Source organism: Hakea prostrata, chromosome 5 (genome assembly GCF_041222555.1).
Source record: "Hakea prostrata isolate BN-2017 chromosome 5, UWA_Hpros_2, whole genome shotgun sequence".
NCBI classification, from domain to species: domain Eukaryota; kingdom Viridiplantae; phylum Streptophyta; class Magnoliopsida; order Proteales; family Proteaceae; genus Hakea; species Hakea prostrata.
This window is the reverse complement of record NC_142604.1, coordinates 17475621-17502782: the sequence shown is the minus strand read 5'-3', so window position 1 is coordinate 17502782 and position 27162 is coordinate 17475621. Positions and strand designations below refer to the sequence as shown.

At 38.6% G+C, this 27162-nt stretch overlaps 2 protein-coding genes and 1 pseudogene across 3 annotated transcripts; 2 read left to right on the top strand and 1 right to left on the bottom strand.

Moving 5' to 3' along the window:
- The first annotated feature begins 1722 nt into the window (after nt 1-1722).
- Nucleotides 1723-12480, top strand: LOC149015529 (small nuclear ribonucleoprotein SmD3b-like). Its single transcript, XM_089157072.1, has 5 exons — nt 1723-2113; nt 8941-8993; nt 9135-9201; nt 9292-9348; nt 11817-12480. The coding sequence occupies exons 1-5, from the start codon at nt 1955-1957 to the stop codon at nt 11877-11879; spliced, it is 399 nt and encodes a 132-aa protein (XP_089013198.1). The 5' UTR covers nt 1723-1954; the 3' UTR covers nt 11880-12480.
- Nucleotides 12481-14093: 1613 nt separating this feature from the next.
- On the bottom strand, nt 14094-14813 carry LOC149015528 (uncharacterized). Its single transcript, XM_089156548.1, has one exon. The coding sequence runs from the start codon at nt 14811-14813 to the stop codon at nt 14094-14096; it is 720 nt and encodes a 239-aa protein (XP_089012674.1).
- An 85-nt stretch (nt 14814-14898) lies between these two features.
- LOC149015527 (small nuclear ribonucleoprotein SmD3b-like) lies at nt 14899-26872 on the top strand (annotated as a pseudogene). The gene is made up of 6 exons (XR_016173567.1): nt 14899-14914; nt 16070-16164; nt 20877-20929; nt 21090-21156; nt 21247-21303; nt 24017-26872. The product of XR_016173567.1 is annotated as a small nuclear ribonucleoprotein SmD3b-like (transcript).
- Nucleotides 26873-27162: the final 290 nt, after the last annotated feature.

The window sequence follows — 27162 nt, the reverse complement described above, 5'->3', positions numbered from 1 at the left end:
CTTGGCTCACAGGTCTCAAACGTTTATGGTTTACAATAAAAAAATGGTATTTTGGGCGACATTTTTTTTTTTGTAACCGTTGCTAAAAATGTGATAAATACCTAATAAAAAAATATTTTTAACTGTCACCAAAAATGTGATTAAAAATTTGATTTTCGGTGACTGTTTATGGGAAACTGTCGCCCAAAATTTTGATTTTTGGCGATGGCTCATTTTTGGCGACGGTTTATGAGCAACCGTCGCCCAATAATGTGATTTTCGGCGATGGCTTATGGAAAACCATCACCGATGAATGCAATTTTAGGCAATGGTTTGCGAGAAACTGTCGTTGATAAATGCAATTTTAGGAATATTTTTCCAATTGAACCTAAAAAACCGTCGCGGATTTTTCGCAATGCCAATATAGGCAGCAACTGTAAGAAATGGTAGGCATGTATTTTTGGTGATGTCTCTGAGTTTTTGGCTATGGTTGCAAACCGTCGCCAATATTGGGTTTTTTTGTAGTGTAATGATAAAAACCCATATCACGTTTCTCATAAGCAATAGGATTCCAAACTGCATCATTAGAGAAAACCCACCTTGGTTTTACTTCTCCGTTGAACATTAGATAAAACCCACCTTGGCTTTGTTGTAGAATAGCCAAGAAAAAGAAACAAAGAGGATTTGAAAAGATAAGATGGAAATGGGAAGCAAATGAGAGTGAGAGAATAAGGTGAAGAGAGGGTGTTGAAAAACTTGTTGAGGAATCTGCAAATACACTTGAATGCTTGTTCTCACCCCACAATCAACCCCCTTCGGTTGCCCCGTCGGTCGCATGAAACTACCAAAGGTACTTTCTTTAAAGTATTTAGATACCCCGATAACCCCCCATAAAGGTTATTTAGGTATAATCAGGTTATGTTCACGTTTCACCGCATGGGCTCAACAAGCCATGGGATTAAGGCCTATGACCCGAGTCCCAAGTCCCAAGTCATATAGATTTGTTAATACTATATAATCATGGGATGGTCACAACAAGGTTCAAGCTCAATTCGTGTCACACAAATTAATATTACATAGGCCCTTACCATATATAAACGATATAATAAGCTCCTCTCAACCCGATGTGAGACTAAATAAAAACCATCGAATAAAAGACCCAATCAAAATATATAAAAATATTAAATAAGTTTTAAACATTTTACAATAGACAGTGATTTATAGGTAAAAGTAAGAGCAATTAATGAGGACAGACAATTCTTGACCAGCACCACATTTTGCTCTTTTCTCCATTGTTTTTCCTTTAAGCTTTATAACCATTGAAGCCTACTATTCATTGCCTTCAGTGGTCGTTGAGAATTCAAAGTAAACCAGGAAAGCCATGAAAGAAAAAGGAAAAAAACCTCTGGTGAGAACTCTTAGTTTGTGGATGAATTTGAGTGAAGACTCTTGGGCTTCCATCTAGTTTCACTCAAGAATCTGATTTTGTAAATTTAAAATCTATAAAACCTCTTAATTGTAAAAAAAATTTCAAATTGCAAGCATGCCTTAGGTTTTTTATTAGGGTTGTCCAATCGACTTAAAAAAAAAAACCACTTTAGACATAAAAAATTGATCGTCCTGACATTGATCTTTTTGAGAATTTCAGAGGAGGCAAATACAAAATATTATTTTTTCGGTTAAAAGTGACCTAAATCAAACCTCTCGTTCTAAATGAAAATTACCTTAATTATTCCTATAAAATAACACATGCTAGATTGCTAGGACAGTTCGGTTCTGGTTTAACATTGTTTGTTTTTTGGGTAATCGGCTCTAGGTTTAACTTGAATGCGATCTTAGTACTGTTTAGGGCTGGTTGAAGGTTTTGCAGGGAAAAAAACTAAAGAAAACCAGGGAGTGAGAAAAAGGAAGAAGAAAGAGGGAGGTTCTATAGGGGAAGGAGCTAGGGAAAACCGGAGAAAGGAGGAAAGCAACAATGAGTCGAAGCTTGGGTATACCGGTGAAGCTACTTCACGAAGCAGCAGGCCATATCGTCACAGTGGAGCTCAAGAGTGGAGAGCTCTACAGAGGTAGTATGATAGAATGCGAAGATAACTGGAATTGCCAGCTCGAGAAAATCACCTACACAGCTAAGGTATTACTGCTTCCTTTTCTGTCTCGTAGGTCTTTGCTAGGGTTTTGGTTTTTGTTTCTGCATTTCATTTCCTATGTTCTATCTTTTATATAAATCTCAACATCGAACCGTGATTAAAGTTGAGGTCTCTGTTTTAAAACACTTGACTTTGGGGAATTAGATTAACAATAACTTCAAAACACTAGTAGTTTGATACAGTCTTATCGGTGGACGCTGTGTGTGTGTGTCTTTGTGTGTTTTGGGGGATGGGATGCGTGGGCTGGGAGTTGCGCGTGGGATGGGTTGGGGGGGGGTGTGGTGGTTTGGTTCTTGTATTTTTGGGTCAGTTGGTATGGGTATTTTCTGTGATATCTGTCATGGTCGTTTGAAAAACGGGAGTGCCTGTGAAGAAGAGGATGGTTACTTTCTTCCCTCTAGCTCCATTGTAGGCAACTTAGTGTAAACCTAAATTTTCTTGGGAACGTTTTTCTATCCGAAGCTTAGAACTCCCCAAAACCCGTACCTGCACCAAAAGAAAGTGAAAGAAAGGAAGAACAGGCTTAAAATCCACCTTTGCCATTCCACTAGCAGGCACTATGCAAACTAAATATTAGAAACAACATCTAAGCAGTAGTGAATATATAACTAGGTCGCTCAAGAACATCCCAGAAGACCTCTCCCATGACAAAAAGAGGCATGAAACCTTGCTGCATATTTTGCTAGCAAGTCAAATACTGTTTTACCCTCCCTTAAACAAAGAGTAAGTTTGTTTCCTAGGGCCATAGATAATAAATACCTAGTATGCATCCACTTTTGGAGCAATGCCCAAGGGATAGACCATTTCTTCAAACTAACCAATATTGGGGCAGAGTTGCATTTAATCCATAGCTGCAAAATCCCTTTCTCCCTAGTCAATTGAAGACCATTTATGAAAAGTTTCAGCACAATAATCTGACTGACTTCCCATGTATGCCACAATGCTTGCAATTGAGCAACTTTCATATCTCTGTAAATGCCACAGGCATCACCATGTCCCACATTACCAGTGTACATCTATGATTATTAATCTATCAATAATCTGCTTTATATCATATTGCATCCACAAATAATAGCTGGTGCAATAAATGGTTGGAGGGGAGCTCCCATTCACATGCATATTGGAATATCTCCCAATAGCTGAACGTGGTATCTTTGTTAAAGCATGAATAAAGTGTTTTCTTACAGCACAAAAAATCACATGAACTGATCTTGAATTCCCATAGAATCTTCTTTGATCCTGCTTCTTTTTGAATCTGGACTAATTATAAATCAGGCAACCGAAGGCTTCTAATAAAAATAATGACACATTGCCTTTTCCACTAAATGAAAATTTCATTCAGAGATGAAGATGGAACACCCAAGCCAATGTTGACCTAGAATTACCATAGAACTCCTCCAAATTGTAATAGACAAAGGGCATTCCATAAATATAGGATGGAGGTTTTCATATGCAGAATTAGAAAGATTATACCTCAAGATGATAATATGCTCCTCTGAATGATCATGCCATCTCTAGGGAGCTTCAAATGTATCAGCCACCACCCAAATACTGAATGGTGAGGTCGATTATGTTGCCCAAATCAAGGAGTACCATGAAACTCTTGGATTCTGATTCTCCAATTTCATCCTAAGAAAATGTAACCCAAAAATACCTGGGATGTGTTAAGTCACAGAAAAACATGTCATCTACTTGCATTTGATGGAGAATGATGCTCTCAGCTAAGGTGCAGATGTTCTGCTTAAAACTTGATTTAACCTGAGGGAAATACCAGCAAAAGTCAAATAAAGTCTAAAGCCTTTAACCTTGAATATTGAAATAACATTGGATCAAGGCTTGAAAGATGGATGAGTCATATTTTTCCCTCATAGAAGCACGTAAGATTGATTAGTCATGCTTAATTGACCAGCTGAGTTTGCACAACAAATACTTATTGTAGTTATTATCTCTGACAACCTATGGCCCTCCAAACCCCTTTTCTTCTTTGATTTACATTAAGAGCCCCTGATGTAGTTAAATGAGGGTCAGTCCTTTTAAGATCTTTAAAGATAACCAACTTAAATGGGACCCAAAAAAGGGTTTATTGATCTTAAGAGGTATCTGGTGAATACTTAGAGATGGGGGACTGAGGTTTCTAGGTGTTAGAATGGGTTGAAACTTGGAGGGGGTAGGTAAGACCTAGGGATATGATCTCCCAAGTTTGGTTGGGTGGATGGCTCATGGCTAAATTGGAAAACATGAGGGTTCTTGTTTTTGGGGTTTTAGGGAGTGCATAAGTTCAAGATAATATCTATACCTTGAAATAAAATGGTCAAAATAGGGTCAAATTGGTATATAAGGTCCCTAAGGTTGGGAGGATGGTGTACCTAAAGTGTGGAACAGATCTAACAGTTAGATCAGTGTAGATTTGACCTGGAATTTTGGGTTTCTTGGAAGGTTCGAAAATTAAAGAAAAGTAAAAATGCGTGATACTAGAAAGGAGATGGAGTGTTGGCTGTTAGAATGTTAGATACCTGGATAGGGAGCCTTTGTGATCTGAATGGTTTCTCAAAGACTGTCTATTCAACCACGACAAAGATCTTGGCTTGACCTCACTTTAAATCTTTAAGAGTCTCTTCAATCTTGGTCCTTCACTGACCAAATTGAACAAAAGCAATATGCATCAGCATAATACAAGAGAATTGCTAAACCTGAGGAGCTTTATTAGTTGTACCCAGTTGAGTGGAAGGGTTTATCTGTACATATTAAGCTGGAGTTCTGATCTGATATGAGTTCTTAATTGAACTCCAACTCAATGTAGAAACTAATTCACTTAGACTGGGACACCTAAAACTGAAACAAAAACACGAGAAAAAAATTATTCTCTCCTTATAACTGAGGTTGTAGAATTTACATCACTAGACCAATTAAACTTATTAACTCACCTATTTTCGTACTTGGCCTGGACATTTAACTTTTGGGCCCAAATAATAGGCCCATGACCACATAAACATGTTAAATGAAGGCCCAGCACCCATATATATCCACCCTAGGTTGATTTCAAAGGAAAATAGGCTTTTGTTATTCTGTCTGCATTGGCCCCAGCTCACCACCGTTGCTCATGAGATTTCTGGACCAGAAGACCAGATCAATTTTGCATCACATTATATCAGATTAATAGGAGATGTAGACCACCAGTAAACAAAAAAATTGTGATTAGGGAGACTGAAAAGGAATACTTTTGCCAGTTGGACTCTGTCTGCCATAGGTTTTAGTCTACCATTCCACCTTGAGAGCTGCAAATGAAATTTGTCAATCATAGGATAATTGGTGAACAAACACTTGCATAGTGTTAGGCTTGTACTGTATGACTTTGAATACAGCTGATTTGAGAGAAAGGATGTGTAAATAGAGCTGTAAATGAGTTGGATTTGGCTCGGATGCCACTCTCCGCATCCGAATCCGATCTGATGTCCAGCGGAAATTTACAGAAGGTATTTGACTTTGAATCCGGAACTTTATCGGATATCAATAATTATCCGATCCGATAAATTATCCGATTACTAATTGCTGATTGTCATTTTTTGTTTTCTGATTTTCGATTTCCAATTTTCTGGTTGCTGGTTACTGGTTTCTGAATCCAATAATCAGCCATTTTTAGAGGCAAAAATGTTTAATCTAATGGTTTTTCCATAGTTTGGTCAATTGGCTATGGATAATCGATGGGATTTAGGGTGAGTTGAACCTATTAATTAGGGTTAGCCGGTTCAACTTTAGTGAGAGTCAAAATGTCACTTGGTGAGATACCATTTAAAACTTAAACATACTATATTTAAAAAAATGTTTTACTCTAACCTGATAAAATTTTAGCCAGATATTGTCTGATTTGGTGAGCAATTATCCGAATCCGAACCAGTTACTTATCGGACAGATACATATATTTTCCGGTAAGAAAAATTCAGGATTCAGTCACCCTTAAACAGATAAGAATACAAATCGGAGAGGATTTCGGCTATCCATTTACAGGTTTATGTTTAACTGATGTTTTGTTTTGACTTGGCTATGTTGTTGTCATTGATTCGCGATTACTAAGAATCGATATCTTTTGTCAAAACAAGTACTGGCTGAATCCAAAAATCCCTGCCTCATTGGAACTAAAATTTTCCAGGATATATAAAAGGAAATCTGATGCAAGTTTTCTGTATGGTTTAGGACATGCTATTTTAATATCATTGATTGACCTTAACACTTTATCTGCATAAAGTCTGCTAACTCCAAGGTCAGACTGATGTTTGAAAAAAATATCCTTTCCCCTTTGAAAGGCCACTTTGTTCATCAATATAAACTTCGGATGCAAAGAAGATAGCCTTGTAGTCATGATTTTTGGGATCAACTAGCAAAAGAAAGTACCCAAATGGGTAGGCCTAAATTTGCCAAGAGTTATACCACCCTCAACTTTGGGCAAATTGAAATAGTTATTGACATCTTAGTGACGATCCTTCTCCTTCCATTGATTTAAAGAATAAAAAGTAAAAATAAAAATTTCAGTGGGCACATTACTTCAATAATGTCCCAACAAAACCAGAAAAGATGCTCCTGAAAGCCTTCTGGACCTGTCGCACCATCTGGTTTAAATCGGGAACAGTATCCATGATCTTCTCATTGATTGGAAGTGTCACGTTTATGAAATGTCATCAACTCTTGACATACTTAGGGGATAACAGTCTAAAATCTGGGTATCTCATGGTGTCAAATTTCATTTGAAATTGCTCATAATAGTCTTCTGCATAGTCGTACCCTATTTGATTGTGATCCAATAGTTGCATACCATTGTGTTCAGAACCTTTATCCCTCTGCAGTAACTCACCCTCTTGATTTGCAACTAACACCAACAGTACAGCAAGGAATTGATTGCCAAACATGAGTTAACTTCATTCATTATGCTGCTGACTTGTTACAGAACATGGTGAAGGAACAACAAACTAATAGAGGAATGCTGAATGATAGTACCCTGAGAGGTAGCCACATGAAGGGTAGAGAAAGGGGGCTAGGGGTGATTGAGGGAATTATAAATAGGAGGGAATTGAGATGAAAAGGGATCGGGTATGCGTGTTTAGCAAGGAGGTCTTGTTAGGGAGAACTCAGTTATCAGGTGAGTGTTAATGACTACAAGTCCTCTTATTGTAGTCCAGTTTTGAGTTAATACCAGTAGTACAGAGGCAGCCCCAGCACTCAGAACAAAATCCCAGATGCCCTCTCATCTCAATTCCCTCCTATTTATGATCCCCTCAATCTCCCCCTAGCCCCCCCCCTCTCTCCCCCTCCATTTGGCTACCTCTCAGGGTCATATCACAGAACTACTAGTATTAACTCAAAACTGGACTACAATAAGAGTAACTGCAGTCATTAACACTCACCTGAGAACTTTCTCCCCAGCGAGACCTCCTTGGTTAATGACAGACCACACACATAAAACCCCTCCTCTGCCTCTCTCCCTTACATAACCCAAAACCCCTTTTCACTAACTGCTGTACCCTACCCAATACTGTCTTTGCCATCTGGACAACATTCTCTGTCCCCTGTCATGAGCTAAAGTTAAGGGTGCTGTAGTGAAGGATTGTTGTATGGAAAGATCCAATGAGCCCGTTGCAGCTTGAAGCAACTCATTGTTGTGTCAGTTGGGTCATCAAATGAACCGGAAATTGGCTATTTCAGATAGTCCTCTTACACATAAAGTAGGGATTCGAATGGTTGCATACCTGACTTCTTCCCTTTAACTGTAAACTGTACCACAGTGAAGCCATCAACTCCTCCGGGAGATGAAGAGAAGCTAATGGAGAGGCAAAAACAAACTAAGGTTGGAGAACTCCAAGAAAGATGGCCAATTGATGAGTCACAACCGCTCACCAAATCACACTCCCAACTCAAATGGTGGTGTCATTCTGCTTAAAGAACCAATCTCCTCTTTCTACTTTTCCCTCCCAACTGAGTGTATCTCTTAAGTGTTCAGCTGGGGATGATCCCCTGTAGCTGCTGATGGTCCTGTGTTGCTCCCTTCTTTTTGTGTTTATACACTTGAGCCACTAGGGGCTTATCACATTGCTATTTTTCCATCTAAGAAATCATGTACTTGGAGCACAATTTAGTAGATAAATAGAGAATTTGGTGTTATTATCACCACTGCAAAACCATCTAGCTTGAGTTTTCTGCAGATCCAGAGTTTTCTTATAAACTGATCCGACCTTGATTTCCTGATCAATTAGAGTCATATTTTACCCGAGACCTTCAATCGTCTCATCAGCATCTTCAACTCAACCTTTAGTTCTATTTAATGCTGTGTGAACATTGGGGAAAGATGGTTGAGACCAAACATGAAGATGAAACAAAAAGTGCCATTCGTTTGAGTAACCATTAACAGCCGAATAATACTCTTGAACCCTCAAGATACATCCAATTTGGATACATAAGGGAAAATCCTTCGCCTTTCGAACTATAGCTGAAATGATAATGATCCGAAGGCAGTCTGGGAAAGGTTTTCTAATAGAAATCATCAGAAAAATGAAATCAAGCCTCAATACAGAAATATTGATTAAGAGTGGCCATCATGTTTCCCTTCTGTATGAGAGGCCAGACTTATTAGAGAACATGAATCATAGTTGCAAAATAGATTTTCAGGTTATCCTTTTCATTTGTATTTATATTTGGGATTTACATTCTGATGCATTAGGTCTCTAAGGATTTGTAACCATACATTTTGCACTTTTAGTATGATATTTTTTTCTTTGTTATAAAGATTTATAATTTGTAGCTGGTGCCATGGTCTGATCTATAGGATGGGAAGGTCTCTCAACTTGAGCATGTTTTCATCCGAGGAAGCAAAGTCAGGTAACTTTATTATTTATCATTATGATAAATTTACTTGTTGATTATTTGATTAGATTGGAACTACCCCATAGTCAGAAACAAAGGTATCTAGAGCAGACCAAACTTTGTACCGTAAACTAATTTGAGTTATAAATTCATCAGGTTTATGATCATACCTGACATGCTGAAGAATGCACCAATGTTCAAGAGGCTTGATGCTAGAATCAAGGTATTCACACCAGACACACATGATTAATTTTCATTATTTCATCATGTATAAAGTTCTGTTGTTCTCAACCATCTCTGTTTACTCTTACAGGGGAAGGGCTCATCTCTTGGAGTAGGTCGCGGTCGTGCTGTTGCAATGCGGGCCCGGGTAAGTTAATCTTTTACTACGCACATATTTTCATTCTGCTGGGCCAGCATCCTTTTGAGGTAATCCAGGGCCATTTGGGTTCTTCTGGTAGGTATTCCAAGAACCCTTGTGATGGAAAGCAGGTCTAGGGTTAGGGGTATTTTAGTAATTTTCCTAGACTTGGGGTTTGACCAGGAAATTCCGCCCAAGGGGGAGACTGAAACAGGGGGCATTAGGTTATATTAAGCCTCTAAAACCCTGCTGTACTTGGTTATTGAGATCTGAAATTTATTGAACTTAGGGTTTCAGAAGCTCTTAAAATTCGAATTCTTCAGGCAAAGATGATGAAGTGCAGGATTTTAGAACTTTAGAAAAACAAGGTTAAATAAGAAGGGAACTGTAGGGTTAATACCTAAAGGGTGATACGACCTAATTGGAGTGAAAAGGGTGGCTTAAAGGGGCTGGGAAAAGGAAGCTGCAGGTATTGGGTTTTAGGGTAGCCGTAGGGAAGAAGGGGAAGTTGGGGAGCTCTGGTTTTAGGGAAGAGTTGGAGGAAGGGCCTTATAGGGTTGTGGTAGGGTAGGGGAGAGACAGGAAGTTATGGGGTGTGGGAAGACTGCTACACTGGTGTGGCAGCAAGGAACAGGGGTAGGGGAAGTTGCGCAGAAGAAGGGAGTTGCAGGGTATGGGTGCGATGGCTTAGGGGAGGTGGGGAAGGGGTGGGAGAAGCTCTGTACTTGAGGCTGCTGGTCAAATTCTTGAAGACTTCTGTAAACTTGATTGCTGTGATTGAATGCTTGAATACTTGAAGAATGTTGTTGATGATTGAATGCAGAAATTTAGAATGCTCAACTTGACAACCGCCGGGTCCCCCTCAAAGGAACCCTGCCACACCTTGGCAATAAACACTCAATGATCTTTGTTCATCCAAAAACTGAAAATTACATTCAATGAATATGCTACTTATAGCCTTAAAGCAAGAGACTCTGAATGGGGTTGGAAATCCCTAATTGATAAGGATCCCAACACCAGACCAAAACACTCAAAGGGATTCAAATTATGCAGCCAGGCCCCAAGATCCTTAGGTTGCAAGTCCAAGACAACCAAGAGGGTACTTGGGATGGGGGTGCATGGACTTATATGGAAGAGTTTGCCATTAGGTGGGAGAGTAAATTGTTAGAAGATTTGCTAGATTTCATATCGTCAGAATTGTCACATTATTCTTCCAGGTGGTATGACAAATGTGCTTGTTCAGCAGTTTATTTCCTGGTTTTCCAACCAAAAAAATTGTCATCTTCTATAACTAATTTATTGCTTGTTATGCAAGAAAAAAGAAATTATTTCTAGCTTTGACCAACAGAATGAAGGTTGCCAGTAACAAAAGGGAGAAGACAAATTAATGGAAACCTGTTTTCTTGTTTATAGAATTTAGAGTCTAGTGGTTAATGCGACTAAATTACCTAATACAAAGAATTTGTATCCGTATATGTTCTCTCTAGAAATTTAGAATTCTAATGATAAGCTGACTAAAGCATCTGCTAAAATGAATTTGTTAGTGTATGTTTGACTTTAAGAAGTCATGGTTTCTACTGATTTCGAAGTATATCCTTTTGTAAACCAACTGATCTAATCTTAATATGGCGCTGTTTAGACTTCTTTTGCCACCTGATTACATCATAGAGTTGCTCCATGCTCTTTCTTTGGTGTATGGAGTGCAGCATCCATGCTGACTATGTTATGCACCATAGTAATATATTGGCAAATCTAAAAGAATGCATGTAAAGGCTTATGCCAATGTAGCATATTTATTTCATGATCCTCAATCCATATGAACTTGAGCCACATAACTTTATGATGTACCAAAAGAAGAGAGGGGGAGGACGAAGAAAAACATCCATCTGTGGTTACCTTATACATATGTACTAATGTACTTTATATCCTGTTTGCAATTTTATTTGGTATATAGAATCTGTGGGTACCCCTAGTGTTTCATGAAATATTGTTTGCCTCATTTGCAATTTACTGAAGCTGTTTGTGCTTTGAAGGTGTTTTAGTTACATGTGTAGGACTTCAATGTTCACTTCATTGATGGTGTTTTCATAGAAAAGGAAGAAATGATATTGTTCTTTCAAGTCCAGCAAATGTGGTTGATGAACACATAAATAAGTCCTAGGCTCCTAGCAATATTTGTTTGTTCCAGAAACATTTCCATAATAAGTACAATGATGATGCTTTAGGTTGGTTGCATTTATCTCTTATTTGGTATGAAACTAGTTCTTGGTGTACTGATTCTTGAGATAGCCTTTCTTACCTGTTACCATATTAAACATAGACATGAATCCAAGAAGAATTTCAAATAAACTTATTTGCCATTTGGCACTTAGATCCTTTGTTACTGATTTAGGGTACTTGAGTGCAAGTTGGAGGATCTGTTAACCATATGATTAGATAGAATGTGGACTAAGACATATTTACTTGCTCATCTGCAGGCTCAGGCTGCAGGACGTGGTGCTCCTCCTGGTAGAGGTGTTGTGCCACCTGTACGGAGGTAACCTGTAATTTGGGAAGGAATCCTGGCTGCTTAGTTCCTTGATGCGGAGTTAAGTTCTCACAAGTATACTGTCTTCATTAGCGTAAGAAGAGGTTGCTAAGGAGTGGTGGTGCAAATGGTTTTATTGGTAGTTGATGTCATCTGGTTTTCACCCGAATTTCTCCCCGGATTCATCTGGAACGAATGACACCTAAATTATGATTGCAGAACCTGTGTTTTTGCCTATGCATTCCAATAGGATAGGATGTTCTAGACACTGCTCCAATGTTATGGAATAGTTTGTGGTATATGAGTTGAAACTTTCGTCACTTCTATTTACTCCATTTCCTCTTTTCTCTGGGTCATGCATTTGGACTGCAGACTTGATGTGTATACAAAGCTTGACTGGGTTTGTTTGGATACTTTGAAGATGCTCACATTTTAAGCGGAAACTTGGACATGGGCTTAAATATATTCAAGATTACATAGGCTGTATTGGCTGAACTTGGGATTTGCCAGGAGCAATTCAAGTGATAATTCAATCTGCATCCAATATTAGGCAAACAATGGTTCCTCATTATATTGGCCGAGCTAACAGGAATGGTAGAAATATTTTGTTTATGAAATATACGGATGTGGGATTCCTTGCACGTTTATCCTTTCAAAACACTATATAGAATTGTTTTGGAACCTGTGACGTGTTCTATTGAAAGTACAAAAAATGAAAATTTAGAGCCACTGGGCAACTGTGAGGAAAATGGACCTTGCTTGGGTCATGTGTGCGCAAGACCATCAAGCCAAGCATTTCAAAGTCGATTGGAATTTCGGTCGAAATTTCGATATCGACCGTTGAAATTCAACGGTCGAGATAGAAATTTCGACTTGATGGTCATGTGCATTTAAGGCGCATGACCCAAGCAAAATTAGAGGAAAATGAGCCTCCGAAGGAATGGGTTGCTTGTTACGTAGTTGAGCGCTGAGCGTGCTGCTTGCCCATTTTATGGATCGAATGCTCTTTCTAGGGATAGATTCCTACGTGTTACTCATTGGAAGTGTACTGAAGTACAGTGTTCGTTGACACGTTTGTTTGATAACCCATCAAAACAAAACACTTTTATTAAACAGTTTTCCATCAATTCTTTGTTTCTTGAAGCGATAAATACCATTTATTGGTGGGTTATCAAACGAGTCCTAGCCATGCCTGTGACCGGCAGGTAAGAAACCAATCAAAAGCGTCTGTTGGGGGATTACATCCACAAGCACAATGCCAAGGTTGCTCAATTGTGAGAGTTAGCACAGGGTCCAGAGCAAATCCCCATTAGGGGAGGCGTGTCTCGCTTCTTCACCACATAATAGTAGACCCTTGTGAGACTCATTGGAATTTCTTGTATTTATTGGAAAAACATGAGTAGAATAGATATAGATGCAAACTCCTTAAAACCCCCAAGGGCTGACCAAACATGATTCCCTTCCCAGTTTGAATCTAACGAATATGGAGGATGATATAGATTCCTAAATCAATCTGATGGTGTGATTGCCCCTTTCTGTTTTAGTTAATTTCATAGGACCTACTGATAATACTATTCACCGTTGTTCTTCAATGGTTTTTAATATGCAGTTCTCCAGGATCTTGGGAATTCTGTGATGAACCCACGTTGAAGCAGTCGATAAGATTGAATTCTTGGAAATCCAACGCCAGCAAATATGGAGAAACGATAAATTGATGGAGAAAAGAAAAGATTTGATGAGAAAATTAAATGCCGATACTGAAGATGAATAACTCGTTTAAGAAGCATAGTTTTCAGAGAGACGATGTGTTGCAAAAAGACGTTACTCTCTCTCACCCTCTCACCGCCGGCGAAGATCAACCGTAGTTTACTCGCTTTCCTTTCTGAAAAACTAATAGCAACCCGTGATTGAAGGTTAACATAATTAATTAATGAGAGGAAAATTAAAAACTTTCTTGGACGATTCAGATAACAATTCCTACCAAAAAAACAAAAATCAGATAACAATTCACGCGTTTTGAACCAAAATAGAGTTTTCTTTTCTGTAACCGCCATCAACTTTGTCGCGAGTGAAAAAATAACAACGGTTACACATAAGACGCAAACAAATGTATTGACATATTTGATTTCATTAATATGTAACAACTTACAAGATTCAAGATTCAAAGAGTTATTGTTCTACTCACAAGTAACTAAAATTTACAAGGTCTTAATGAGACCACAAATAATCAAGATTCAGATTGTTTTGGCATTGTAAAACGACACAATGGGCACGTGTTCTTGTACTCCAACCACTTGATGATGCATTCGCTGTGAAAAAAATGTGAACAATCCAACTTTATGATGTCAGCTCCTCCCACGTAATCATCCATGCAAATCATACACAAGTCTCGAGAAGAGGTATCATGTAATTTCTTCATCTCCAAAGCCTCAATAGAAGATTTTGAAGCGAGAAGCAAGCTAAAACCTTCATCTCCATTCAAACTGGTTTCAAATTCTCTAATTTCTTGCCAAATATCTACATACTCTACCAAACAGACGTCAATAATTATGAAGATAGTCAGCTCTCCATCATCTTTGTCGGTTTTGTAGAACTCTGCCTCTTCAAAAGCATATGTAGATATCTCTTCTTTCAATCTCTCAACGCAGACAGAAGGGATCTCAAGTTCTGTAAGCATAGTGTGGATATGAGACTTACTAACTTGAGGGATGAGGAGGCTATGAAACTCAACGTCCAATTGTTTCACCGGTAAGAGATTAGTTGTCTGCTCAAGAATAATTGAATCGCCATCATCGTTTGGAAATGTTGCCCTAACATCCTTACGTTCAACCACGAAATAGATTTTGACTCCGATTTCAGCTTCAGCACCGACTCCGACTTCAGGTATAAACCGGGAACTGAGACATGAAATAATTGCCCGACGCCTTCGACGCAAAAAGTGAAGCATGATTGAGTGACCCGGCCGTGAATTTCAAAATCAAAAGGAATTCAGACAAAAGAAAACGAGATAGCAAGAGAAGGAACACCGAAGAATGGCAGGACGAGATGGTAAGTAAGAGAAGGGGCTTGCCGCTCGCCAGTTATATATAAGAAAAGACTCCTAGTCCTAGTGGTATACCACTAAGTAATCATATTAACAATTTAACATTAGAGTTTAACTAGGACAACTACTAGTGTGTTTCCTCACTAGTTCCGTTTCTACTTTCTAGTCTTGCTCCATGTAGGTCATTTTGTTCGTTATGATCTGATGGTCCCCAGTGGGAATATGCTTCATCTGATCGGTTATTGTAGATGATCAAATTAATTTGATCGATTTCCTTAAGCGTAGGTCTCTTCCCACTCAATTTGGTAATATTCTTCTATTCAATTAGGAGAGCCTATTATAAAGAGATACCTTGACTTAAATTGGGAAAGCTTGTTTACAAATAGTTGATTGCCCTTCATCTCAGATATTTAAGGATTAAGTAATGTTATGGTTTGAATTCAAGTTTTTAATTTTGAATTCAAATTTGAATATTGTAAACGAATCTTGTAAAATAGTTATGTTTTTTCTTTGCATTCTTTCAGTATTGCTAAAAGGTGTTCTTCTCGTTTGTTTGCATCTCTTTCTTCAACTTGGTGTCTCCCTGGTGGAGGAATCTGGGTTTCTGATCATCTATCAGATCAATGTGATCCCTCTCTGGGTTGGGTTACCATGTGTTTAATTTATTCGTTTTTACAAGTTCAAATCAACTGGGAATCTCTGAGCACTTCTTCAAATTGGTTTTCTCGAGTTCAAGTTCAACAAACTGTCTCGTTGTATAATGTATTATAAGCTCCAGTGATGGTAACTGTGATGTGATGCAATTCTATTAAAATCCATGGAGGAGCGCTATGGTTGCCGGTTGGTACTCGTCAGTGTAAGGGTAACCAAAAGTTTCTGCAGTTGAATCAAGGAGTTGGAGGTTATTACATTAAACAACAATGGCTTCCTCGTGCAAACAATAATGGCCCAAGAGAGCATCAGGAAAATGTTGATACATGGTGAGGCTGTCAAACAACAATTGAAAATGAAGATATCCTTACACGCGAGGTTCTGAAAACATGAACATTGGACAACTTGAGTCGATACAACTCATTTGAACACATCCAATTACGGCTTCCAGTGGAGATTGGAGCCATATGGATTACAGCCTAATATAATTAGAATTTAGAATCCAACAGTTTGTGAAGCCAATGGAGAGCTCTACAGAGATAGCATGATTGAATGCCAAGATAACTGGAATTGCCAGCTCGAGAGAATCACCTACACAGCCAAGGTACTACGTTCTATCTCGCATCTCTTTGCCATGCTTTTGGTTTTTGTTTCTGCATTTCATTTCCTATGTTCTATCTTTTATATAAATAGGTTGTTAAAAGGAATTATATAGATAAACTCAGTGTAGCAGAAATGAGGATGCTAAGATGGACGAGTGGCAAAACTAGGATGGATAAAATAAGAAATGATCATATTAGAGTTGGTCTAGGAGTTGCTCCCATAAGTGATAACCTTCGAGAAAGTCGTTTGAGGTGGCACGACCACGTTCAACGGAGACCTATAAATGCCCCTGTACGGAGAAGTGATATAATCCATATTGAAGGAACTAGAAGAGCTAAAGGTAGACCTAAGATAACTTTAGGAGAAGTGGTGAGAAATGATATGTATAGCTTAAGCCTTTATCTAGCATGGCCTCAAACAAAACTGATTGGAGGGCAAGAATCCATGTAGCTGACCCCATTTAGTTGGGACAAGGCTTATTGTTGTTGTTGTTGTTGTTGTTGTTGTTGTTGTTGTATCTTTTATATAAATCCCAACTCCTAGAAGGCGACAAAACATCGAACTGTGATTAAAATGTGGGTCTCTGTTGTAAATCACTTGACTTTGGAGAATTAGATTAACGAATAACTTCCAAACACTAGTAGTTTGATACAGTCTTATCAGTTGTGTCTGTGTGTGTTTTGAGGGTTGGGGTGGGTGGGTGGGCTAGGAGTTGTGTCTGGGATGGTTGGGGGTTTGGGTCTTTTATTTTTGGGTCAATTGGTATGGGTATTTTCTGCGATGCCCTAGCCCCAGAAGACTTCTCCCATGACAAAATTCGGATGATCGTTCCAGAGAGAGGGAGGTATCGAACCTCCAGCTCTAGTCAAATACTGTTTTTGTCTCCCTTAAACAAAGAATAAGTTTGTTTCCTAGGGACCATAGAGAAAAATGACCTAATATACATCCACTGCTGGAGCAATGCCCAAGGGATAGACCATTTCTTCAAACTAACCAATATTGAGGTAGTGTTTTTTCAATCCGTAGCTGCTAAATCCCTTTCTGCCTAGTCAATTGAAGACGGTTGAAAACTTCAATAATCTGACTGACTTGCCATATATAAGAAAACTTCAATAATCTGACTGACTTCCCATATATGCCACAAAGCTTGCAATTGAGTAACTTTCATGTCTCTGTAAAATGCCACAAGCTTCACTATGTCGGTATGTCCCACATGACCAGTGGGCATCCATCATTATTAATCTTTATCTACCCGTAATCTGGTTTATACCATATTACCTCCACAATAGCTGGTGGGTAACTCCCATTCACATGCATATTGGAATATCTCCCAATGTCTTAGTTGAATATGTCATCTTTGTTGAAGCATGAATTACATATTCCCTTATAACACAAAAATCACATAAACTTGTCTCAGATTTGCATAGAATCTTCTTTGCTTCTGCTTAGATTTGAATGGGAACTAATAATAAATCAGCTAACCAAAGGCTTCTAATAAGAGGAATGTCAATTTCCTTTTCCGCTAAATGAAAAATTCATCCAATGACGAAGATGGAACACCCAGCCAATATTAACCATGAATAACAATAGAACACTTCCAAATTGTAATAAACAAAGGGCATTCCACAAATATAGGATGAAGGTTCTCTGATAGAACTCAATCTACACAGCCCTGAATCCTACCAATAACCTCACTAACAGCAATTGCAGAGTTTCATTCATTAACCTAGAAACAGTGATTTCAGCAACCTGAATTTACTCTGTTTATTCAATGTTACTGATACTCATTCATCAAGGATACATACAGCTATCACTAGATGAAATCGTTTCTTGGAATTGAAATACAGCAAGTAAACCATGACCTCTCCTCCTATTCAGATTCAATGGTCTCCTTACATTACCATTTCCCTAACTAGAGAGGTGCTCCTCTCCCCAGCAAGCCCTTCGGCTGCTCCCTTTCTTCCTCCTCCCTTTTCTTTCTCCCCCTTTCCTCCTTACATACTTTTCTTTAGGATCCTAACAAACTCCCTACGCATAAGCAATTTTCCCACTCTCAGCCAATCACTTGTTGCCAGCTGGATGGTACCTTCTGTTCTGCTGTCTACAGTAAGTTAGTGGCTGCTGTCCACTTGGGTGTTGCCAGCTGTCTTCTCTTCAGCTGTATCCCCTGTAGTAGCAGTAGGTTGCATCCTGTAGTCCCTATTCTTCTTTCTCTTGTACACCTTGACGATTAGGGGCTTATCATTCTCATATGCAAAATAACAAAGATTATATATCAAGATGATAATATGCCCTTCTGAATGATTTTGTCATCTCCAGGGAGCTTCAAATGTATTAGCCTCCGCCCAAAGACTGAATGGTGAGGTTGAATACGTTGACCAACTAAGGAGTTCCATGAAACTCTTGACTTCTATTCTCCGATTTCATCCTAAGCAAGTCAAAAATACCCATGATGTTTAAAGTCACAGAAAAAAAATGTCATCTACTTGCATTTGATGGAGAGTGACGCTCTTAGCTAAGGTGCAGATATTCTGCACAAAACTTGATTTAACATGAGGGAAATACCAGTGAGTCAAATAGAGTCCAAGGCCTTTACCCTTCAGTATTGAAATAACATTGCATCAAGGCTTGAAAGATGGATAAGTCATATTTTTTCCTCATAGAAACACTGAAATTTGATTATTCATGCTTAAAGACCAGCAGAGCTTGCACAAGAAATATGTATTGTACTTATTATCTCTCTCGACCTACGCCCTCCAAACCCCTTTTCTTCTTTGACTTACTTTAAGAACTCCTGAGGATGTAGTCTTGATTGATTGAGGGTCAGTTCTTTTAAGATCTCTAAAGAGAACCAACTTAAATGAGACCAAAAAAGGTTTCTTGATCTTAGAGTTATGTGATGAATACTTTAGAGATGGGGAACTGAGGTTTGTACGTGTTAGAATGGGTTGAGATCTGGTGGGGTGTAGTTAATGATATATGGATATGATCTCCCAAGTTTGGTTGGATGGATGGCTAAATTGAAAAATACGAGGGTTCTTGGTTTTTTGGGTTTTTGGGAGTGCATAAGTTCAAGAGAATATCTATACCTTGAAATTGGATGGTCAAATAGGGTCAATTGGGATAAGGTCCTAGGGTTGGTGGGATGATGTACCTAAAAAGAAACATATCTAATGCTTAGATTGGTGTAGATTTGACCTTTGATTTTGGGTTTATTGGAAGATTGAAAATTCAAGAAATATAAAAAAGGGTTATACTAGAAAGGAAATGGAGTGTAGGCTGGCAGATAGCTGGATGGGGAGACTTAATGATTGGAATGCTTTCTTAAAGACTGTCTATTCAGCCATAGCAAAGATCTAGTCTTGAGTTTCTTGACCTTGCTTTAGAACTTTAAGAGTCTCTTTCAATCTTGGTCCTGCAGTGACCAAATTTTACAAAAGCAGTATGCATCAGCATAATGCAAGACAATCACTCAAACCTAGAAGCTTTATTGATCATATCAAGTTTGGGACCCTTTCCATCAAGTGGAACGGTTTATCTGTACATAATAAGCTGAAGTTCTGATCTGATTTGTGTTCTTAATTAAACATTAACTCAACATCGAAACTAATTTAAGGTAGAAACCAATTGACTTAGACTACCTAAAACTGCAACAAGAACACGAGAAAAGATTATTCGTACTTTAGCCTGGATGTTTAACTTTTGGGCCTGTAGAATAGGCCCATGAATGCATAAACATATTAAACAAAAGCCCAACACACATAAATATCTACCCTAGGTTGATTTCAGAGGAAAATAGGCCAATTTGGTGTTAGATCTGCATCAGCCCCAGCTTACCACTGTTGCTCATGTGATATTCAGATTGGAAGCTCATGAGATATTCAGATTGGAAGAGCAGATAAATTTTTGCATCTAACATTACATCAGAGTATCAGATTAATAGGAGATGTAGACTGCTAGTAAATCCACACACAAAAAAAATAAAGGCAGGAAAATAATGGGGAGACTGAAAAGGCTACTTTTGCCGGTCATTAACACTCACCTGAGAACTGAGTTCTCCCCAGCGTGACCTCCTTAGTTAATTACATACTTCATACATAAAACCCCTCCTCTGCCTCTCTCCCTTACATAACCCAAAACCCCTTTTAACTAACTGATGTACCCTACCCAATACTGTCTTTGCCATCTGGACAACATTCTCTGTCCCCTGTCATAAGCTAATGTTGAGGTTGCTGTAGTGAAGGATTGTCTTATGGAAAGATCCAATGAGCCCGTTGCAGCTTGGAACAACATATGTTGTGTCAGTTGAGTCATCAAATGAACTGGAAATTGGCTATTTCAGATAGTCCTCTTACACATAAAGTAGGGATGCGAATGGTTGCATACCTGACTTCTTCCCTTTAGCTGTAAACTGTACCACAGAAATCATCAGAAAATGAAATCAAGCCTCAATACAGAAATGTTGATTAAGAGTGGCCATCATGTTTCCCTCCTGTATGAGAGGCCAGACTAATAAGAGAACATGAATCACTCATAGTTGCAAAATAGATTTTCAGGTTATTCTCCTCATTTGTATTTATATTTGGGATTTATTTCTCACACATTAGGTCTCTAATGATTTGTAGCCATACGTTTTGCACTTTTAGTATGATACTTTTTTTCTTTGTTATAAAGATTTATAATTTGTAGCTGGTGCCATGGTCTGATCTATAGGATGGGAAGGTCTCTCAACTTGAGCATGTTTTCATCCGAGGTAGCGAAGTCAGGTAACTTTATTATTTATCATATGATAAATTTATTTGATGATTATTTGATTATATTGGAACTACCGCATAGTCAGAAACACAGGTATCTAGAGCAGACCAAACTCCGTACCATAAACTAATTTGAGTCATAAACTGGTAATTTGAGTTATAAATTCATCAGGTTTATGATCATACCTGACATGCTGAAGAATGCACCGATGTTCTAGAGGCTTGATGCTAGAATCAAGGTATTCACACCACACACACATGATTGGTTTTCATTATTTCATCATAGATAAGGTTCTGTTGTTCTTAACCATCTCTGTTTACTCTTACAGGGGAAGGGCTCAGCTCTTGGAGTAGGTTGCTGTCGTGCTGTTGCAATGCAGGCCAGGGTAAGTTAATTTTTTATTATGCATAAATTTTTGTTCTGCTGGGCCAGCATCCTTTCGAGGTAATCCAGGGCCCTTTGGGTTCTTCTGGTAAGTATTCCAAGAACCCTTGTGATGGAAACCAGGTCTAGGGTTAGGGTTATTTTAGTAATTTTCCTAGACTTAGGGTTTGCCCAGGAAATTCTGGCAAATGGGGAGACTGAAACAAGGGGCTTTAGGTTATATTAAAGCACTAAAACCCTGCTGTACTGGGTTATTGCGATCTGAAATTGATCAAACTTAGGGTTTCAGAAGCTCTTAAACTTCGGCAGAATTCTTCCTACGAAGAAGATAAAGTGCTGGATTTTAGAACTTGATAAAAACAAGGTTAAATAAGAAGGGAACTGTAGGGTTAATACCTAAAGGATGATACGACCTAATTGGAGTGAAAGGGAGGCTTAAAGGGGCTGGGAAAAGGAAGCTACAGGTATTGGGTTCTAGGGTAGCCGTAGGGAAGAAGGGGAAGTTGGGGAGCTGTGGTTTTAGGGAAGAGTTGGAGGAAGGGCCTAATAGGGTTGTGGTAGGGTAGGGGAGAGACTGGGGAATATATGGGGTCTTAGAAGACTGCTACACAGGTGTGGCAGCAAGGACAGGGTGTAGGGGAAGTTGCACTGAACCGGGGAGGGGCAAGGTATGGGTGCGATGGCTTAGGGGAGGTGAGAAAGGGGTGGGAGAAGCTCTGTACTTACTTGGGGCTGCTGGTTGAAGGCTTGAAGACTGCTGTAAACATGACTGCTGTAAACTTGACTGCTGCTGTGATTGAATGCTTTAATACTTGAAGAATGTTGTTGATGATTGAAATCAGAAAATTAGAATGTTCAACTTGACAATCGCCGGGTCCCCCTTCAAAGGAACCCTGCCACACCTTGGCAATAAACACTCAATGCTCTTTATTCATCCAAAAACTGAAAATTACATTGAATGAATATGCTATTTATAGCCTTAAAACAAAAGACTCTAAAAGGGGTTGGAAATCCCTAATAGATAAAGATCCCAACTCTAGACCAAAACACTCAAAGGGATTCAAATTAGTACAAGACTACAACCCTAAGATTGGAATCTTACTAAAACACTATAATTTAACTTAAAAGAACATGCTAATTATGATAACTTAGAACTTAGTTACAACTTCAAATCAAAGTAGAATTCTCTAAACAAAACCAAACTCATAAAAGATAAGAACCCTCTTGGATGAGTAATCTTATCTTATCCAAAACTAACTTATAATGGACTTTTACTCTTCATATCTCAAAATTTACAATCCCAATAAAAAACTAAAATTAGATCCATAACCTTGGATCGAGGGGTTTCAATCCAGACCCATATTGAGCTTTAAAAGGCCTTAAAAATGACCAAAATGCCCTTGAGCCTGATTCAACTAGCTTTAGATTAGCTTCTTTGGTCCGAGTTTTAAGCTCAATTTTATTATTATTTTCTTTTTGGGGGGCGGGGGGGGGGGTTCAACCATCACATCACCTTGTAAGCTAAATTGCTTGAACAATATCAAAGCCTAAATGCAAGTTGACTTGTGATTATCTGTAATGGAGGGGATGCTTAACGGTTTAGTACAGTGGTTTCATGCATGGGGACTAAGAGGCAAAAATGGTGGGTAGGCACCAGATCTACAACATGGCTGATGGGCTGATGGGTGAAGCTGAAATTATGCAGTGAGGCCCCAAGATCCTTAGGTTGCAAGTCCAGGACAACCAAGAGGGTACTTGGGACTGGGGTGCATGGACATATATGGAAGAGTTTGCCATTAGGTGGGAGGGTAAATTGTTAGAAGATTCGCTAGATTTCATATCGTAAGAATTGTCACAGAATTCATCCAGGTGGTATGACCAATGTGCTTTTTCAGCAGTTTATTTCATGGTTTTCCAACCAAAAAAATTGTGATCTTCTATAAATAATTTATTTCTTGTTATGCAAGAAAAAAGAAATGATTTCTAGCTTTGACCAATAGACTGAAGGTTGCAAGTAACTAAAGGGAGAAGACAAATTAATGACTGTATGCATGGGAAACCTATTTTCTTGTTTAGAATTTATAGTCTAGTGGTTAATGCAACTAAAATACCTAATACAAAGAATTCGTATCTGTATATGTTCTCTCTAGAAATTTAGAATTCTAATGTTAAGCTGACTAAAGCATCTGCTAATGTTAGAATTTGTGGTACCCCTAGTATTTCTTGAAATATTGTTGCCTGATTTGGTTATGCAATTTACTGAAGCTGTTTGTGCTTTGAAGGTATTTTAGTTACATGTGTAGGACTTCAATGTTCACTTCAGTAATGGTGTTTTCATAGAAAAGGAAGAAATGATATTGTTCTTTCAAGTCCAGCAAAAGTGGTTGATGAACACATAAATAAGTCCAAGCAATATTTTTCTGTTCCAATAACATTTCCACAATAAGTACAATGATAGTGCTTTAAATTGGTTGCGTTTATCTCTCATTTGGTATGACACTTGTCCTTGGTGAAGTGATTCTTCAGATAGCCTTCTTACATGTTACATATTAAACATAGACATGAATTCAAGAAGAATTTCAAATAGACTTATTTGCCATTTTGCACTTGGATCCTTTGTTACTGATTTAGATTACCTGAGTGCAAGTTGGAGGACCTGATAACCATATGATTAGATAGAATGTGGACTAAGACATTTACGTGTTTATCTGTAGGCTCAGGCTGCTGGACGTGGTGCTGCTCCTGGAAGGGGTGTTGTGCCACCTGTACAGAGGTAACCTGTAATTTTGGGAAGGAATCCTGGCTGCTTATTTCCTTGATGGGGAGTTAAGTTGTCACATCCACCCAGCCGGTACCCTACCTGGCATACCCTAGTGTGTGATCCACAGCCCCGAAGACCAAGTATCGAGGTAATCAGCCTCCCACATAGACAATAACATAATCATAAACAATAATAATCAATGTGCAAAAGATAAACCAAAGATCCAAATAAGGAAAGGATAAATCATATATAATCAGAGTACAAAAGATAATCAGAATGTCAAATCAATAAAGTAAAGTGAGGCGGAATCCCACTCTACAACCAGCGGAAAAGTAGTACTAAAAGATAAGGAAAAGGAATGAAAACTAATCCCAATAGCAGGTACAATAAGTAACTAAATTGTTCTCAATCTTATAGACGACATCTCTATAAGTATAAATCTTAAAAATGGCGCAAGGGCGCTTCCACTCTATGGTCGGACTAAGCATCGTATGCAGCATAACCACCCGCGGAATCTTCAGTGTAATTGTCATAACCGCAATCACCTTCATCGAGATATGCCTCTTCTCTTTGCGCTTCTTCATACGAGCAGTCATGATACTCAGAACCTGTAGAGTAGTCTAACAAAACATTATACAAAAGGAATGAGTTTCAAAGAAACTCAGTAAGGCAGTTAATCCATAACAACATAAATGGCAGGATTTCAAAGCAAAGTAAAATGCTATATGATATGAAACACATGATGTAATAAGATTCTAACTCTATGTATGCTGGTCTCTATTGGCAGACATATTTTAAGTCATAACACCGTACTTCTTTAGGAAGGTCTCATCACACAACGCCATTTGGTAGTGGGTCTGGCATCCCTCGGGACATTCCATGGTTGGGGCTATAGGTCACCACTCTCTCACATCACCATTGGTCTAAGTACCGGCGCATGTCAGGGTCAAAGCCTAGCCAAATGCAAGTCTCCTACTCAATTACATCAAGTCAGATTCAGATACGTCCATTCCTCGCCCTTGGCGATCCTTTCCGGTATCCTTCACACTAGAGTCCACATAGTCCCTGACTATGGACTCATCAACCCTATAGGTCATCCACATATGGTAAACGGGAAGCTCTCACGTCCCCTCACGGGTTGGTTACCGGTCTTGAGCGCCCATGAGCCCAAGTCTAACCATATGCAACCCTGCCAATAAATGGTCCCCACAATGTAATTCCTGTCCTCTCACGGATTGGTTACCGGTCTTGAGCGCCCATGAATCCCCATTGCTACCACGGGTCATTCGGTCTCAATACCCCTCCAATTAGGGTCTGACATAACGGGACATCCTAGCCAAACACTACTAGACAATCCTAAATATGTCATCCAACAGTTTAGGAAGGTGTCCAAAGGGCAACTCCGGAAACATCCCATAATATTCCCGTAGTAGTCCAAGGACAGAAGTGTCAAAAGGACACCTCTCCTTTCCAAACCATACTTAATCATACACAAGCATCAATCCATATCATCACATATATGGTAACTTCATATATGGAAAGAAATCAATAATAATACATAACTTGCATATATTTGGTAAGTAAATCATACATGAATCAATTTAATATAAACAAGTAATGCTACTGAAATCAAGATAGTACAACAGTAGTATAACATTGTAAGAATCTAATTAAAGAAATAAACTAACAAGATTCAAATATAGAAACTAAGATATGCAATCTATGTAGTTAAGGAAGTAACCATCCTTACCTTTTATAACTTGCAAAGGAATCTTAAGAAATCAAGTAAGATCTTGACAAAACTTGAGAAGAAGGTCCTAAACAAGTGTATACAACATATTAGGAAAGATACCTAGAAGGAAAGATATCAAAACATCCAAAACAGACCAAATATGGAGTTTCTGTACTCATTGGTCGATTGGATTGGTCTCCTGTCTCAGTCGACCAATGAGTCGACCAACCGAGACAGTGGCCTTAAAAAATCAGAATTTTGAGAATAAAGAACCGAATTTGGTGGTTCAAAAGGGTACTAAACAAGGGGTAAACTACAATGGCAGTATCCTAGTATATAGAGAACTTCAAAACACTAATCAAATCACGTTTTCAAGTTACAAATTAGGAAACAAAAGTTACCATAATTAGATCAATCATGGTTCTTGAAGAATTCATAGTAAAAATCATGGACAAGAACAATAGGACGATGGATCACTAATTGTGCTAAAGGAATCATGAATAGCATGCATGGATTCTCAAAAGAAATAGAGCTAAGGCTGAAGAACATCAATCTAAATAAGGAAAGAGAATGAATACAAGCTTTCCTTCAAAAGCGAGTGATGATCTTGATGAAGATCATCCACCAAGCTTTAGATCCTTAGGAAAAGAGAGGGAATAAGTATAATGATGGTTGCAACAGAGATACAACATCACTACTACTGTCCTCAATCAGAAAAGGAAAGAAAAGTAACGAAGAATCAAAGATGAAACACAGAAGAGGATGATCACATACCTTTTTGTGTAAGAACACAAGTTTTGACGAAGATCCGTTAAGATAAACACCAAGGACACAAGGGAGATGACTTGTAGAGGGCTCTGGTACGTTCCAAAGAGTTTGGAGGCAGAAAATACGAAGTAGACTCGAGATTGAACTTAAATAGAGCAAGCAAGACCTAATTAGCAAAAACATAACCCATTGGTCGATTGGATTGGTCGACTGGTCCAGTCGACCAATGAGTCGACCAATCAGAACAGCAAGACCAAAACAGGGAAATGAAGGCTCAGATCAAATCCAAACATCAAGGGGTTTTGCACACACACCAAATGACTTACCTAGTAGGTAGAAATGCCTTCGAACCATGACAGAGAGCACTCCAAGTCCATCAACTAATCCGATCTTCATCAGGATACAGTTTCCATAAATGGAACACTGACATCAACACTCATGGATTCAAAGCCAGTCACCAAGTCTTCCACTGGGATGGCCCATAGTTGACTTCTTGCTTTACTTCGGGTTGTCGGACCTACAGACAACAGGGTTTCCGGGTCAAGGTTAGGGCTGGGTTTCACATAAGTTCTCACAAGTATACTGTCTTCATTAGTGTT

Excerpts from the sequence above, each read along its gene's own strand:
- LOC149015528 (XM_089156548.1), bottom strand. The coding sequence starts at position 14,813 with ATGCTTCACTTTTTGCGTCGAAGGCGTCGGGCAATTATTTCATGTCTC.
- LOC149015529 (XM_089157072.1), top strand. The coding sequence starts at position 1,955 with ATGAGTCGAAGCTTGGGTATACCGGTGAAGCTACTTCACGAAGCAGCA. Across the intron at positions 2,114-8,940 it reads AAATCACCTACACAGCTAAG|GATGGGAAGGTCTCTCAACT; the intron begins GTATTACTGCTT and ends TCTGATCTATAG. Across the intron at positions 9,349-11,816 it reads CTGTTGCAATGCGGGCCCGG|GCTCAGGCTGCAGGACGTGG; the intron begins GTAAGTTAATCT and ends GCTCATCTGCAG.